The sequence below is a fragment of the Xylocopa sonorina genome, chromosome 12 (genome assembly GCF_050948175.1).
Source record: "Xylocopa sonorina isolate GNS202 chromosome 12, iyXylSono1_principal, whole genome shotgun sequence".
Classification (NCBI taxonomy): domain Eukaryota; kingdom Metazoa; phylum Arthropoda; class Insecta; order Hymenoptera; family Apidae; genus Xylocopa; species Xylocopa sonorina.
This window is the reverse complement of record NC_135204.1, coordinates 3,230,835-3,244,345: the sequence shown is the minus strand read 5'-3', so window position 1 is coordinate 3,244,345 and position 13,511 is coordinate 3,230,835. Positions and strand designations below refer to the sequence as shown.

Genomic DNA, 13,511 nt, shown 5'->3' with positions numbered 1-13,511 from the left:
AGGTTAGCACAAAAGACCGTCACCAGTTATCGTCCAATCAGCTCTCTATCTATTAAGGGCAAAATCTTGGAGAGATGCGTTCGTAATTAACTCGTCACCGTCCTTTGTGTAAACAATATAATCCCTCAACAACAGATGTTCCGAGCTAGTTTCAGCGCAACGTACCAAATCAATCGGGTCTTTCAGCTTGTCATCCGTAAGATAAATGTCAGATCTATCCCAGTAATGGTTCCGCTGTAGACCATCCATATGCTCTCCACACTGTCTGCCATGACGCGCTACTTTTCAAGCTTTATAAGATTGGATTACTTCCCACATTTAATAAAACGATAAACTTTTATTAAATGTGGGAGGATTTCACTTCTTCTCAGTCGATGATTTCAACTTCTCTGTTGCACTTAAGTCCGTTCTCGACAGCTACGTACAATTAACTTGCGTATGGAAGGTCCTAAAATAACAAACTCTTGCGATGTTTGAGAGTTTTTATGCTTTAATAACTGTGTCATTGAAACAAGAGTTGTTTTCTTCGTGCAAAATAAATTAAATATGAGGTCTTTGTCTCACGTAGAAAATTGTGTAACCTCGAAGGGCAAATACTAATGTATGAAATACTCGAATTCGTCTTTTGGAGAACATTTCAAACATTCTTAATTTTTAATTAAAGAAACATTTTATTGGGAATGTGTAGGAACCGTACTTCTAATTCTAGTTTATAGACTAAAATACTGTAGATGGGAAACGCTTCGTGACTAAGGGGTGTCTCGTAGGCAATAGTTTCATGCTCGTGTGACGCATATGGAAATTTCGCGTATCTCAAACTGACTGTAGCGAGTAATAAACCAGAAGAGTACCTCAACTTTAACGATGGAATTGAAAAATTCAAGATTTGACGACTGGAGTTCTAACATGAATAGAGCAATAAAGAATTTAGAAGTTCTAGTAAAAGTAATGGCTTCTTAGCTGTTATTATTGTTACAAGTAAATTCTGCTTCGAAGAAATATGTTAAAATTAAATGTAACAAAGAAAAAAAAGTCCTTGATAGCTATGATTGTTCACACTGAGACAATTCAAAAGTTGTCCTCCACATGGAATTTGAAAAATGAACGATCCACGCTACTGCACCATTCTCGTACCATTTTACAGAATAGTATTATTCAATATTCACGTAAACGACATTCTTTTATCTAAGGATACTAATGATCAATGGACGATGCTTGCCAGCGATACAATAATTCTTCCTCGTATTAAGTGCTTAACAAACTGATTAGAGAACTTCGTCATCGTATCTATCTATCTCATTTGTACTATGGCATTCATTGAGGACTGGAAACTTATCGTCAACTCGATCAGAAGTCAGACAATTTATTACACTAAGAGGAAGTCCCCACAAGATTCCCGGAACCTTAAAATTATTAGACAGGTTCAGTTGGGTAAGATATAGTGGAGTCCCTTCTAACAGAGGTATTCGCTGAACTTCTGCTATTCAAGATCGCTTAAGTAAAACTAGAACAGCCGCTGCAGTCCTTTACACATACACGTACGCGTATTCGCGATTGAATATATAACTCAGCCCGTGCATATGCACGCCCAAGGCCTATCCTAAGCTGCGAGGCTCATGCAAGAATAAATGCCAATGCTGTTGCTTTCCTCTTTGCACCAGCAAATACCACTTTCATATTTTTATTTCTACTATCTCCTCATATTATAGCATTTCTGAACACTTTACCTTGGTAAAATTGCAGGTTGGCCTCCAAGCTTATGCAATACTTATCGGAAGAGCTTCGTACAATTACATCCCTTATTTTTTTAATCCCTAACTTTCTCAGCCCAGGACCCCTTTAGGACTCTGCTATGGAGTATTGCGATCGATATTTCGATTCTTTCAAATATGTATTTGGCCTCATCCACATTATTATAAAATAGCATCCGATTATAAGTTATACTATTTGTATTATTATTGCTACTAAGTTAATGAGTTATAATTTTTGTATTTATTTCAAATTGAAAGCAATAATTTCGAGTTTACCCTTTAACTACTGCGGGCGCCTAAAGGCGCTTAGAAAACTTGCATTTGTAATACTGTAGACGCCTAAAGCAATTAGAAAATTTGTAGTGCAACAATGCAGAAACAGTTCAATGCGGAATGCAAATCAATAAATAATATTATTTTAAGTTAGTGGAATTCAGTGTCTTAATTATTTGAACATATTTTCTTAGAAATGCACGCCTAATGAAAAGTCTGCCACAGTCAAACGGTCAATATTGTTATTATATGAAGCGAAATTTGAAACATATGGAAGAAATCTCAAAACTGTGAGTCAGTATAGTGGATTTTTGTTAAAAAAAGTATTGCTCAAAAGAGAGTCGTTACTTTTTTGGAACACTTTATTCCAAAAAGTAACATAGCGAAAGTGCACTATTGTGACGCGCAGTAGTTAAAGGGTTAAAGTGGTATACTAGTAGTAGCTTTTAGAAACATTGCTCTCAGTGAACTTACAGGAAGAAGAAAATAAAGGAGTCAGAAATTACTTGATACTGATTGACATCGGGAGATCATTATTGTAATATTGTGCAGAGTATAATCAAATGAATTGATAAAAAATTATGTTAACACTGTGTTAAAGATATCATAACACTCTTTAGTTTTAGTAAACACTTATTTTGTTCCTTTTTTTTTCATGTTCTTGAATACTTAAATGAGAACAATCACGACAGCCTTAAATTTGCCTTAAATTTGCCTAAAATGCCTTAAATTTTTCAACTATTAATCGTTATTCGGTATTCAAATATGTACAGAAGTATGACAGGCATACAAAGTGTTGGATCCATACATTTCAAATATTGCCATCATTTCACCCTATAACTCATCGATCTTGACAGATCCGACTGTTACTTGCATTGTAAATCATGTTCGAAGCCGTCGCGAATTGGCATTGTTTAACTTTCAAAATCTATCACTGCTAACAAATCGTTTATTTAAGTAATCTTACAAGACGGTCAATTAATGAATATTGTGGAACGATAGATAAAGAAATTCATTAATTAACTTATTATATGTACTTGTTACTTTTCCTGAAAAATACGTTGTAGAATTTTCTAGAAATTGTATAGCTAAATATTCGTTAAACAATATGCTCCTAAAATGCCAAGTGCCTATCACATAATATATAGGGGAGGATAAAAGCTTTTCAAATCGATACATGTACTAGAAAGTGTAGTCATGATTTTTTGGTCAACAACCCTCAAATTTAATGCTCTTAGGGTTTTCTTACAAAGCATAGTGAAAAATATTGTACATTCAGAAATAGCCACTGCACTGTGAGATACGATTCAATCGATCAAATAGAACGCGTTGAGAAAGATGAATTTCAAGACAAAGGTACTTTAGTAATTCTATACTCAGAGTGTGCACTTTATAAATTTGAGTATCATATAAAAGACAAAAATGGCGACCAAGTGTCCTCCGCAATGATATTTTGTAATCAGATTATTGCCATAGTTTTGTACCATTTTTGCAACCTTATCAATACTGAAGGTAATATTTTCACATGTTATTTAAATTTGTAGAAATAATTGGAGTGACTATAATTATTATTGAAAATACAATCAATTCTTTGAAATCAAATCGTGACAAATCGATAAAATTACGAAAGACCGAAATACACTTCAGTTTATACATATTACGTTATTACAAAACTGTAAATTACAGACTGTCGTTCATTTCCAGTGCTCTGCCGTTGCTTCCTCAAGACTCTTATCGTCGCGCAAAACTCGCTCGTTAGAGTCTCAAATAACCTAGTCGTTTGCTGCATTTCTTACTCGTATAATTTAACTTTACGAAATGAGAACTAATGGAAAAGCCAAATGAAAAATCCTTCTAATATTGCACAAATTTAACTAAATATTGAAAGCAATGTTTTGTATAATAAGTATATTAAATTTAGTGAACAAATTGTTGTTACCACGTCAATCTGAAAACATTTATTTTTATGAAAAATTGCATCAATTATCTGGAGTAATGACTAGTTAATTGCAAAAGTTTATATATACAGAAAGATTAGAATTTTTAATAGATAGTGCATATTATTGCCATTTAGATGTAAAAATGTGACTAAGAAATCCGTAGAAAATGGTTCACCAAAAGGAACATAACTTTTTAAACGAATACAATTTGTCTTGAAAATTTGCAAAATTTTCTTTTGTTTTTATAAATGGAATTACAAAATTGTTCAGGAGATTCAACAAGATACAAATCAAATTTGCATGATAACATTTTAAGACTCTGAATTTGTTAGATCATTAGAATTTCAAAAATTGTAAATAATTATTACAAATGTTTATGTACGTCATTTTAACTCTACTTTCAACTATTACATTCACACTTTGAAAAAGTTTATCAATAATACTTATTATACATTTTTTTTGTTTACAAAAGATATATTTACACAATTATTTTCCAGTTTGCACTGAAAACATATATCTATTTACATGATTTTTCCAGAAGGGTAAAAAGGCAACTCTCCGCTGGAGAGATCGTATTTTAGATGACATATACCAGTGGTATCAAGTTTATTGCCTTCCATACATCACGCGCAATGGCAGAAGCTGATGACACTGACGCCTACATTCTGCCGCGTCTTCCTCTGACCTCCTCCGTTTAGTTTATCTATGCTCAGACTTACCAGGTGCGACATACAGGGAATTTATGACATTCGTAAAGTTCCACCTTAAAGCATTTCGAGCCATCGTTTCAGTTCCTATTTCAGCAACATACATGTAGGGGCCATTTTTTAGCCACTCCTTGGCAATTTTGATGCCTGTGAATGTACAACTGTTTCTAATAACTTATATTTTGTAATAATAATATTAGACATCGAGTTCGTACAAACACGAATTCTTATAACGTAAAGGATATTACTTTCAAACTGTTATTAAACATAATTGTTCAATTCTGCAGCGATGTCAATACATATCGTTCAGCTTTGATGAAACCAATCTGTCTGTACGCCACGAAGATATACGTATAACAGATGAAATGTGAAATGAGCGTAAACAACGGTTTCGAAATTAAACTGTACGATAACTGTTTCGTGCTACATGTTCAAAATTCTGTCCTCAACTGTGTCCTATAGCGGAAACTCAAATCCAACAAACACCGCGTCTAACTAGTCAAAACTAGTTTCACCACATGCATTTTGTCAATAATATAGTTTTAGCTTGCAATAAAAAAGTTGGAATAAAGTACAAAATAAAATTTTAAATTATACTGTAACATATAATTACTTTTAGTTAATCGAAAGTAATAATAAGACTGTTTCTTCAAAGTCCAATAATTTATAGATACGACTTAGAACACCATAATAGGTTTAGCGTCCCCTTTAACCTAACTTTTACATCTATCTTTGGAAGGAAGAAAAATCCTAAACGAGCAATAATACTAATCCTAAATGAGCAATCTCCTTCAAGAAAATATCGTAATAAACATCCAAATTTACAAATCCTTCATTAAGAATCAAACTGTGTTTTGAAAAAAGAAATCTCGAAAGATGAAGGAATGCTTCGCTTATTGAAAGGCAAAAAAGATTACAATTCAAAATGCAGAGAAAACTTTTGTAATTGAAAACACATAAATATGTATCGTAATCTAATGAACAAAATATATAAATATAAATTTATTGATTGTCGTGTTTTTAGCACGCCAAGCACTGAATCTTGTTATTGAGGTGATAAATTCTTATTTAACTTCTTGGTATGGGATTTGATACGGTTGTTAACCTTTAAATTAATATTGGATCACTGTTTATAATTATCCCTATAGGTGGATTAAGTGCAATAAATTGGTTTCGTTCAGCTTTCGAAATTTCTGGCGTAAAACTGATTAATTGGATTGTTTTCTTTAAATTCTCATTTTATATAAGGACTTTTGCAATTGATTTGCATAAAAATACGACAATATCTCCATGAATTCCTAATTCCTCTTCATCTTAATCCACGACTGAAGGTATTCTTAGGATACGTCTACACCAGCGTTCACAAACTTCACGAATTTTGTTTAAAAAAATCATCGATTTATATACTTCTTTTTTAAATTATTCGTGTAAGTAGTTAGAGATTGAATAATGATTATAAAAAATTGGTGAATAGCTGTAGCGAAATATTCGTTAATGTATACACAGTTCGACTCGTACGTTTGGGTTCGACTCTTCGGAAATATCAAGTTCATGGCACTTCTACGGCTATTGAGATCACGAGAGACGAGCAATTCTATAGCCATTGTCCAAAACAATTAATTGCTCATCGGTGATGGACAAAACGGTTTAATCCTGAATAAAATAGTCCTGCTGTCTTGCTTGTGCACTTGCATAGCATATATCAGCGTTTCCCAAACTGTGTTCTGCAGAATACTGCTGTTTTGTAAACCGTCGCTAATTATTTCGTGAAAAATTATGAAACTGAGTTGATTTGATACAATTTGAAACAACTCTGAAAATTGAAAAATCCAAATTTACTTGAATGTTCCTTAAAAATAAAAATTTTAATTAAAACTCGAGAAATTTGTGTCGCAATGAGAAAACTTTGGGAAACACTGGTATATATTCACCTCGTCGTCCAAGATCCTGCTTGTGCATAACTGTTTCCGAGCGATACAGAGAAATAATTGTCCTCGAATCACAGTTACTACTGGATTTCTCTCTGGTTAATATTTTTTAACAGATTTTTTACGATCCGAATTACTTTAACGAAAAATAGGTATTTGATTGATTAATTGATATACTTACATGTACATAACACGCATAATTTAATAGAAAGTATTCTTAATTTAATTTTATATATTTGATGAATTTTCTGTTCTATTAAGTAAAATATAATACATTTGGTTGTGAGTTTTTCTTTAAAAGTACCTACTTGAAACTAATACAAGAGTGAAAACTTTGGCAAAACTAATTTTAAGTCTAACTAAATTTAGTTAGATCGTATACGAAAGTTTTAAAAATTTCTATTTATTTGCAGCGATTTGTAGTAATAAAAAGGATTGCACTTGTTTAAAAACTACAAACGCTCATACAGATTGTAAAAAACGGAGACAAATAAAATGGAAAAGCATAAGCAGTTTGGATGTAATATCATAAAATTCTGGAAATGATATAGTGTTGGAGAAAAAGTAAATGCATTTCCAGATAAAGAAGTAAAAGATGAGCAAAAACAGAACAACATATGCATTTCTCTAAGCAGTTATTATAAAATTTGGTTATATTGTTTAAAGTAATCATTGATACGTAAAAACTATTAGCATAAAGTGATAAACTTGTTAATATAATTTATATTCATTTTAACCCACTGATATATTCATTTCTTCGTAAGTTTGTAAATTCTTAATTACTGTAAAAAGTATTATATGTGTATAGACATCAACATAAGATTGTAACAAGTAAATAATTGTCCGTAAAAACCCCGTAATTATTAACATGCTATTATATTCATTTGCTAATTATATCTTCTGAATTCGTTAAGGAAAATATAGTTTAGAAGATTATCAATGGCCTCAGTTTAAGTAATTCAGACAAGAATGAAATAAAAAATTTCTGTGCCACTTTGAGGCTTGAGTTATTTCTAGCGTAGAAATTACGTTAACGGGTAACGATTTTTTCACGAAACTTTTATTATTCTAACTCACCCACCATTGAGTACGTGGACCAGGACGCTGGCTGACTCGGCAGCAGACGGAGCACAGGTGTAATTTCCAGAATCAGCAGGTAACGCTCTGGATATCAAGAGCTGTGACGTTCGCGTTTGCTTTTCAGTTAGCACGCTGATGCCTCCTCTTTGGCTGTAATTTAATACGTGGTCACCTTTATACCTGCAACGATAATGATCTCTCGTTATTTGCAATTACACGGGTGAAAAAAGCTTGTTAGTAAGATAAATGGCTTTTCTGCTGGTTATATGGAAAGTTTTTGTTTGTTGCGTTTTAAAAGTGTAATAAATTTCATTGGTAGTTATTATTAAATGAATAGTTAAATAGATTAACAATATGATTAAGAAGATTATATTAAAAATAGCTGCGCTATCTCTCATTTGAGATAAAATAGATTAAGAAGGAATAGATCGCATCAAGAGTAGATCGGTTAACTTATTCGACATGGTGTGTGAAACTAAATTTGAATTAATAATCGTTAGTAAAAGAGTACAGTGAACCCTCCTATAACGCAGTATTCTTATAATACGGTTTCCATATAACGAGGAAATAAGATTGTAAAATTACTACACTGTATCTTGCCTTTTGTATGATAAAAGTTTATTTTAAATAAAAGAAGGAACTGCACCATATCTAATCGCGAAATAGCTACACTTCCCATAAAACAATTGACGAGCATCTCATTTTTTCCATATCGCATTCCAAACTTCAATACTATAATATTAAAGTTTCATATTGGAAAAACAATCTAATTCTTTGTTCCGTGTAAGTTTTATGTTACATTTCTATTATAAATAGCCTTTTTCATTATAAATATATGTAAATTGAAAAGAAGAATTGCAATAGTTTAACAAACTTTTATCAGTGAACTATTTATTAATCCTGCAATTAGTTTACCATGCATTTATATACATGTATATACCGCGTCAGCATTCAGGAAAGCTTTTTAAAAAATGAACGAGCATTTAGGCGAGAGGCTTTATATTTTGACAGTACGATATTTTTAATGTTGCGATAAAATGGATATGAAACGGCATTTTTCACGTCACTTTTCTTACGGAAGCTTAAACGTGAGAAAAATAAACATCAACTGGGGCTTTATCCGGTCTAAAGGTAGCAACAGAATATCTCACTTTAATTTGCATATAAATGTGTGTGTGCGTTTACTTAAATACATTTGATATTTTATATTACCTAATATGCTGCAAATATATATTTTTTATCAAGTATAGCTAATGCAGCAATTGATTCGCTATGCAATTGTCTAAACTGTAATATAATTCCCTTTTATATTAATTAGTTGTACAGTAACTAGAATTTCTTTTATCCTATTTTCAAGTAACGAACACAAAATGTGAATATGCACGAAGGCAGTTGGACTTGAAATTTTTAGATTTAATTTGACCATTGAGTGTGACTAAAGTATCCCAACAGATGTGTTTGGAAATCCGAAACTACGAAATTAAGTAAACAAATGCGTAAAACATTGCAGAACGAACTAGGAGGCTATGAATATTAAAAAGAACCGCGCTACCTCCCATTTAGGATTAAATCAGTAATTAAGGCGATCTAAATTCACGTCGGAGTTTGTAGTCCCTGATCTACTTTCAGCCCCTTTTATGTCACCATTCTCTATCAAACAATGAACTTTCCACAGTTCAATCATTTGACCGTTCAATCAACAGAGAAAGCAACGAGAAGAAAGGAAGCAATTCCAATTCAACGACGATTTTCCGTCTGCCAATCAGCATTGGTGTTCCACGTTCATTTCAGCTTGTAATCGAGAACCATCTCGATGATCTATAGGGGGGCTCCCGTGTAGGAATAGCGGGTCCGTGTCGCCTGGGCACGGCCGCCATGCCAATTCGACGTTTATGCCCCCGCGTTAACCGAATCCACGAAAGTCTATAATTGAACTCACCAATAAATAAAGGACGGCGACTCGGGCGCCTGCAGTACGATGCAAGTCAGATTGATGTCACTTCCGCTTTTGATGTACAGCTCCGAATTACCGTTGATCTTCGCCTTCGACACTGCGAACATAATCGAATCAGAGTCAAACGGGGTGCATCTCTGAATAAGACGCGCGTCGATAGGACGATTTGCGAATATATAGTACGTATAGCGCGATGCCTTCAATTAATTCGACTAATTGAAGTTTGATCGTTCGAATTTTATAAGATTTTAATAGTAGACTAAGAAATTATTTAACTGTTAATGATGCGATATATTAAAATATCTTCTTCGCATTGGTAAATATATGAATATAATATACGCATAATTAAACGGTTGAGCGGAAAAAGTATAACAATTACATAATATTTCAATAAATGCTGAGTAATAAAATTATTTTTTTTATTTAAAAGGATAGTACGTGAGAACAAATATGGCGTCTATGATAATAATAATTATTAATTTTTTATTTAAATCTATCGTCTTTAAACAAATTAGTGAATATAAAACAATTTGATTATATTCATTTGTCAGTAAACAATTGAAACTTCCCATTCTTAAAAATCTTAATCAGTTAATCTTTGTCTCGTTTCGAATTTGCGTAGAACTGCGCGGACCGATATTATTAAGGCTCTGCCAGTACACTCAGTGCTTCGTCCAACAAGCGGGTGATTAACTGATCGATTCAGTTATCGGAGCAAACAATATCTTTTGTAAAAATATCGCAAGTAGCAGAAAAACTCTATAAATAAAAGGAATCCCTTCATTAGAAACAATATTCATTATTCAAGCAAATCAGCTATTTTTTTTCCTGTTGAGCTCGAGTTGAGCATACGACCACCAGCATTGTCGCGTTACGTAATCGGATTTACGACGCGATTGATTCGTTTAAAATCGCAGCGTATTAAGTACTTTACCAATATCTATTGTAACTATTTAATACAGAGTTTTCCAACTTTTTCCTTTGTATCTTCACTCTAGAAAATTTATATATTCTTTTGAATAAAACTCGACGCCTATTGACATGATATTTGGAAGAATGATAACGGTGGGATTATGGATTTTATATTTAAAATTTTAGTTTCGAGTATTTGTTAGTTCCTGAGATTTAATCATAAAACTATAGAAAATGAATTGGACGTAATTACTTTTCCATTCAGCCGCTTAACTATTTGAAGAAATTAAAAAATTTTTCCTACTAAGTGATCTTGCGCACTTTCATTGTAATACAAAATTAAGTGAAACATGAACGAAGATAGTAACTATATGTCGTATATGTAATATAATACTAACCTACAACACTCAGGTTGAAAGCCTGGCTGATTTTCGGTTCGGTTGAAACTTGACACTCGTATGTTCCTGTATCTCGAACCTGCGGTGAACTAATCTTTAGGGTCCATTCGTCAGTTCCGTCACCGTGCAACGACTGGAAACGCTGATCGTTTGTGTACGTTAAGATCCCCACGGTGAGAATGTGCAAATCTCGCTTCCTGATCCACGATACCTGTTAACCGAACCAAAACGACGTTTATGTAGATGATTTTACAATTCAGCCAAAAATCGGTATTAGATGTTACAGATAGATTTTTGCAGTTTTTATAAAACTCCAATGGACTGGGGCTCTGACATCATTTTTTACATTATTTAAATTTTTATTAACACGTGAATGGAGAACGAGAAATTGAATTTTGTGAATATTAAGAAGAAAACAAAAATATAGTAGTTAGACTATTAATAGAAGCAAAGATATACTATAAATAACTAGGGAAAACAGTCTCAATACAGGCCCAGGAAAACTTAACTTGATTACAAAAATTTTGTTTTACGTAAATGAAATACAAAACCTAATTAGAAATGTGATTTACTGATGAACAGAGATATGGCAGACAGGATAGACGGTGAATCATCTAGAAAGGGGATAATTCTTTACGTACAAGTAAATTGGTAGAACAGAATAAAAGATCTAAAAAAATCTGGTATCATCTAGAACCATAAATCACAGTGAAGAAATTTTAAACTCGTCTAACTTTTACGTGAAATATTTACAATTTATTACTATTATTTATTATTTTCATATCCATAAATTTAATTACCTATTGCAAAGTGACAATAGCATATTTCAAAAATGATACTTGCGCCGTAAATAAAGCACGTGATTTATGTTGTATTTAATATTATATTTTAAATCATTCCCAGTCGGCAATGCAAACACAAATGAAAATTAAAGACACATATGTATACGTACATTTATAATTTTTTTTAAGAAGAAACTAACATTACAATTTTGCCTTTTTTAAATTGATGCAATCATTAAAACTAAATGAATATGTTTTACACACTTGGCATTTTATTTATTTAATATTAACAATATTTTTTAAATAATCGTTAACATATTGAAAGTTATGCTACAATATTTCCAAAGTAGTAATTGTCAAGTAGAATAAAATATTATCAGAAAATATAAACATTCTGTAAGGAATAATTTCCCAACCAATTACAATTTTCTTTGCAATCTAAAATAACTTAGTTAATTAGAGCGTTAGCAATAGAAACGTAAGAGCTTATGTTGTAATTCTGTAATAATTACTGAATTATTAGTTATTTTACCAACTTTCGACATCTGAGTGTCGATTTATCCATAATATAATATATAAATTGCTAAGAAAAGTATTAGAAATAATTACAAGAATTATATACAAACGTATTTCGTTTCGCGAAATAATAAATTACTCGCGAGCTGGACGTACCAACGACAATAAATCCTTATAATCTTTTGCTGTTACGTTCAAATAATTCTACAAAAACGAACTCAATATTTATTGGCTAAAACGATACGGAACAGAGACGGAATTTATGTTTCTACGGTTTGGTAAATCCGGCGGCGAATTATCGAGAAAATCTTCCCCCGATTCGATGCGCTTTGTCCGTCGAATTTCGTATTACGTTAAATCGCGTGAAATCGTATCCTGTCGTCGGGTACGAGAAACGAGCGGGAGCGGCAGATACGTCGAAGAGAGAGAGAGAGAGATCGGTAGAAAAAAGGACAACCCCCGACAAACCTCTCGACGCGAAAACATTTAACCGATCCGCAATAATCTTCGTCCACGGTCGGCGCCCCCATCGGGCTCAATTAACCGGGGCCAAACGTCGAACGGGTACGTTTTCCACGGCGGGGAAAGAACGTCACGTTTCAATTTCATTTTTGGTCAGATATAATTAAAGCACGTGGCACGCTGGCACGCGGGCAAATGGATGGCTTATCGGCGAAACGTTTATTCTTCGCGTTGAACGGCCTTGAGAACGGAGAATTGATACCTGGCCAAATGTCCCCGCGGAGAATTAATTGTAGCAAGACACGGTTGCTTGTTACGTACTCGTAGAGGACAATGTGGGAGCCCTGCGTACCTTTCACGTCGGTTTCTTGGTTTTGTCGCCGGTCAAATTAATTGTGAGCTGGAATAAACGTAGCCATTTTGTTTTTCTTTTTCATTTTGTATTCGGAATATTGCTGAATGAAATAAGAAATAGAGTTTTCATTTATTTAAAATGTCGAAAGTAATTCTAAAATGATTCAGAAATCTAATAAAGTTGTTTTTTATATTTGGATTTAATAATCGTATGATTTTTATAATATGATGATATATGTAAGAAATTAACTAACTAGTTATGTATTTTACAGATTGATTATCCAGGCCAATGAGTGATCTATTAGATCTATTGTCCTTCTAATCACAATTCAGAGAGTTGGCACGGATAATCAACAAATACGAGTAATTCAACGTAAATTCTTTTTCAATTTTTATTAATAAAACACAACATACGTATATTTCTAAGGTAGGCAATTATTTTGATATGTTTTAA

General features: G+C 32.7%; 1 protein-coding gene across 3 annotated transcripts in view; it reads right to left on the bottom strand.

Moving 5' to 3' along the window:
- LOC143429657 (transmembrane and immunoglobulin domain-containing protein 1) overlaps positions 1–13,511 on the bottom strand; it is a 353,770-nt gene that overhangs the window by 74,973 nt on the left and 265,286 nt on the right. For 2 of the 3 annotated variants that reach the window (XM_076905332.1, XM_076905333.1), the window contains exons 3-5: positions 10,944–11,154; positions 9,619–9,730; positions 7,681–7,859 (exon numbers count right to left, since the gene is read on the bottom strand). In XM_076905332.1, the coding sequence (XP_076761447.1) occupies positions 7,681–7,859; positions 9,619–9,730; positions 10,944–11,154 (502 nt within the window). Of the gene's footprint in view, positions 1–7,676; positions 7,860–9,618; positions 9,731–10,943; positions 11,155–13,511 lie in introns of all 3 variants that reach the window. The other variant, XM_076905334.1, reaches the window with a different exon arrangement.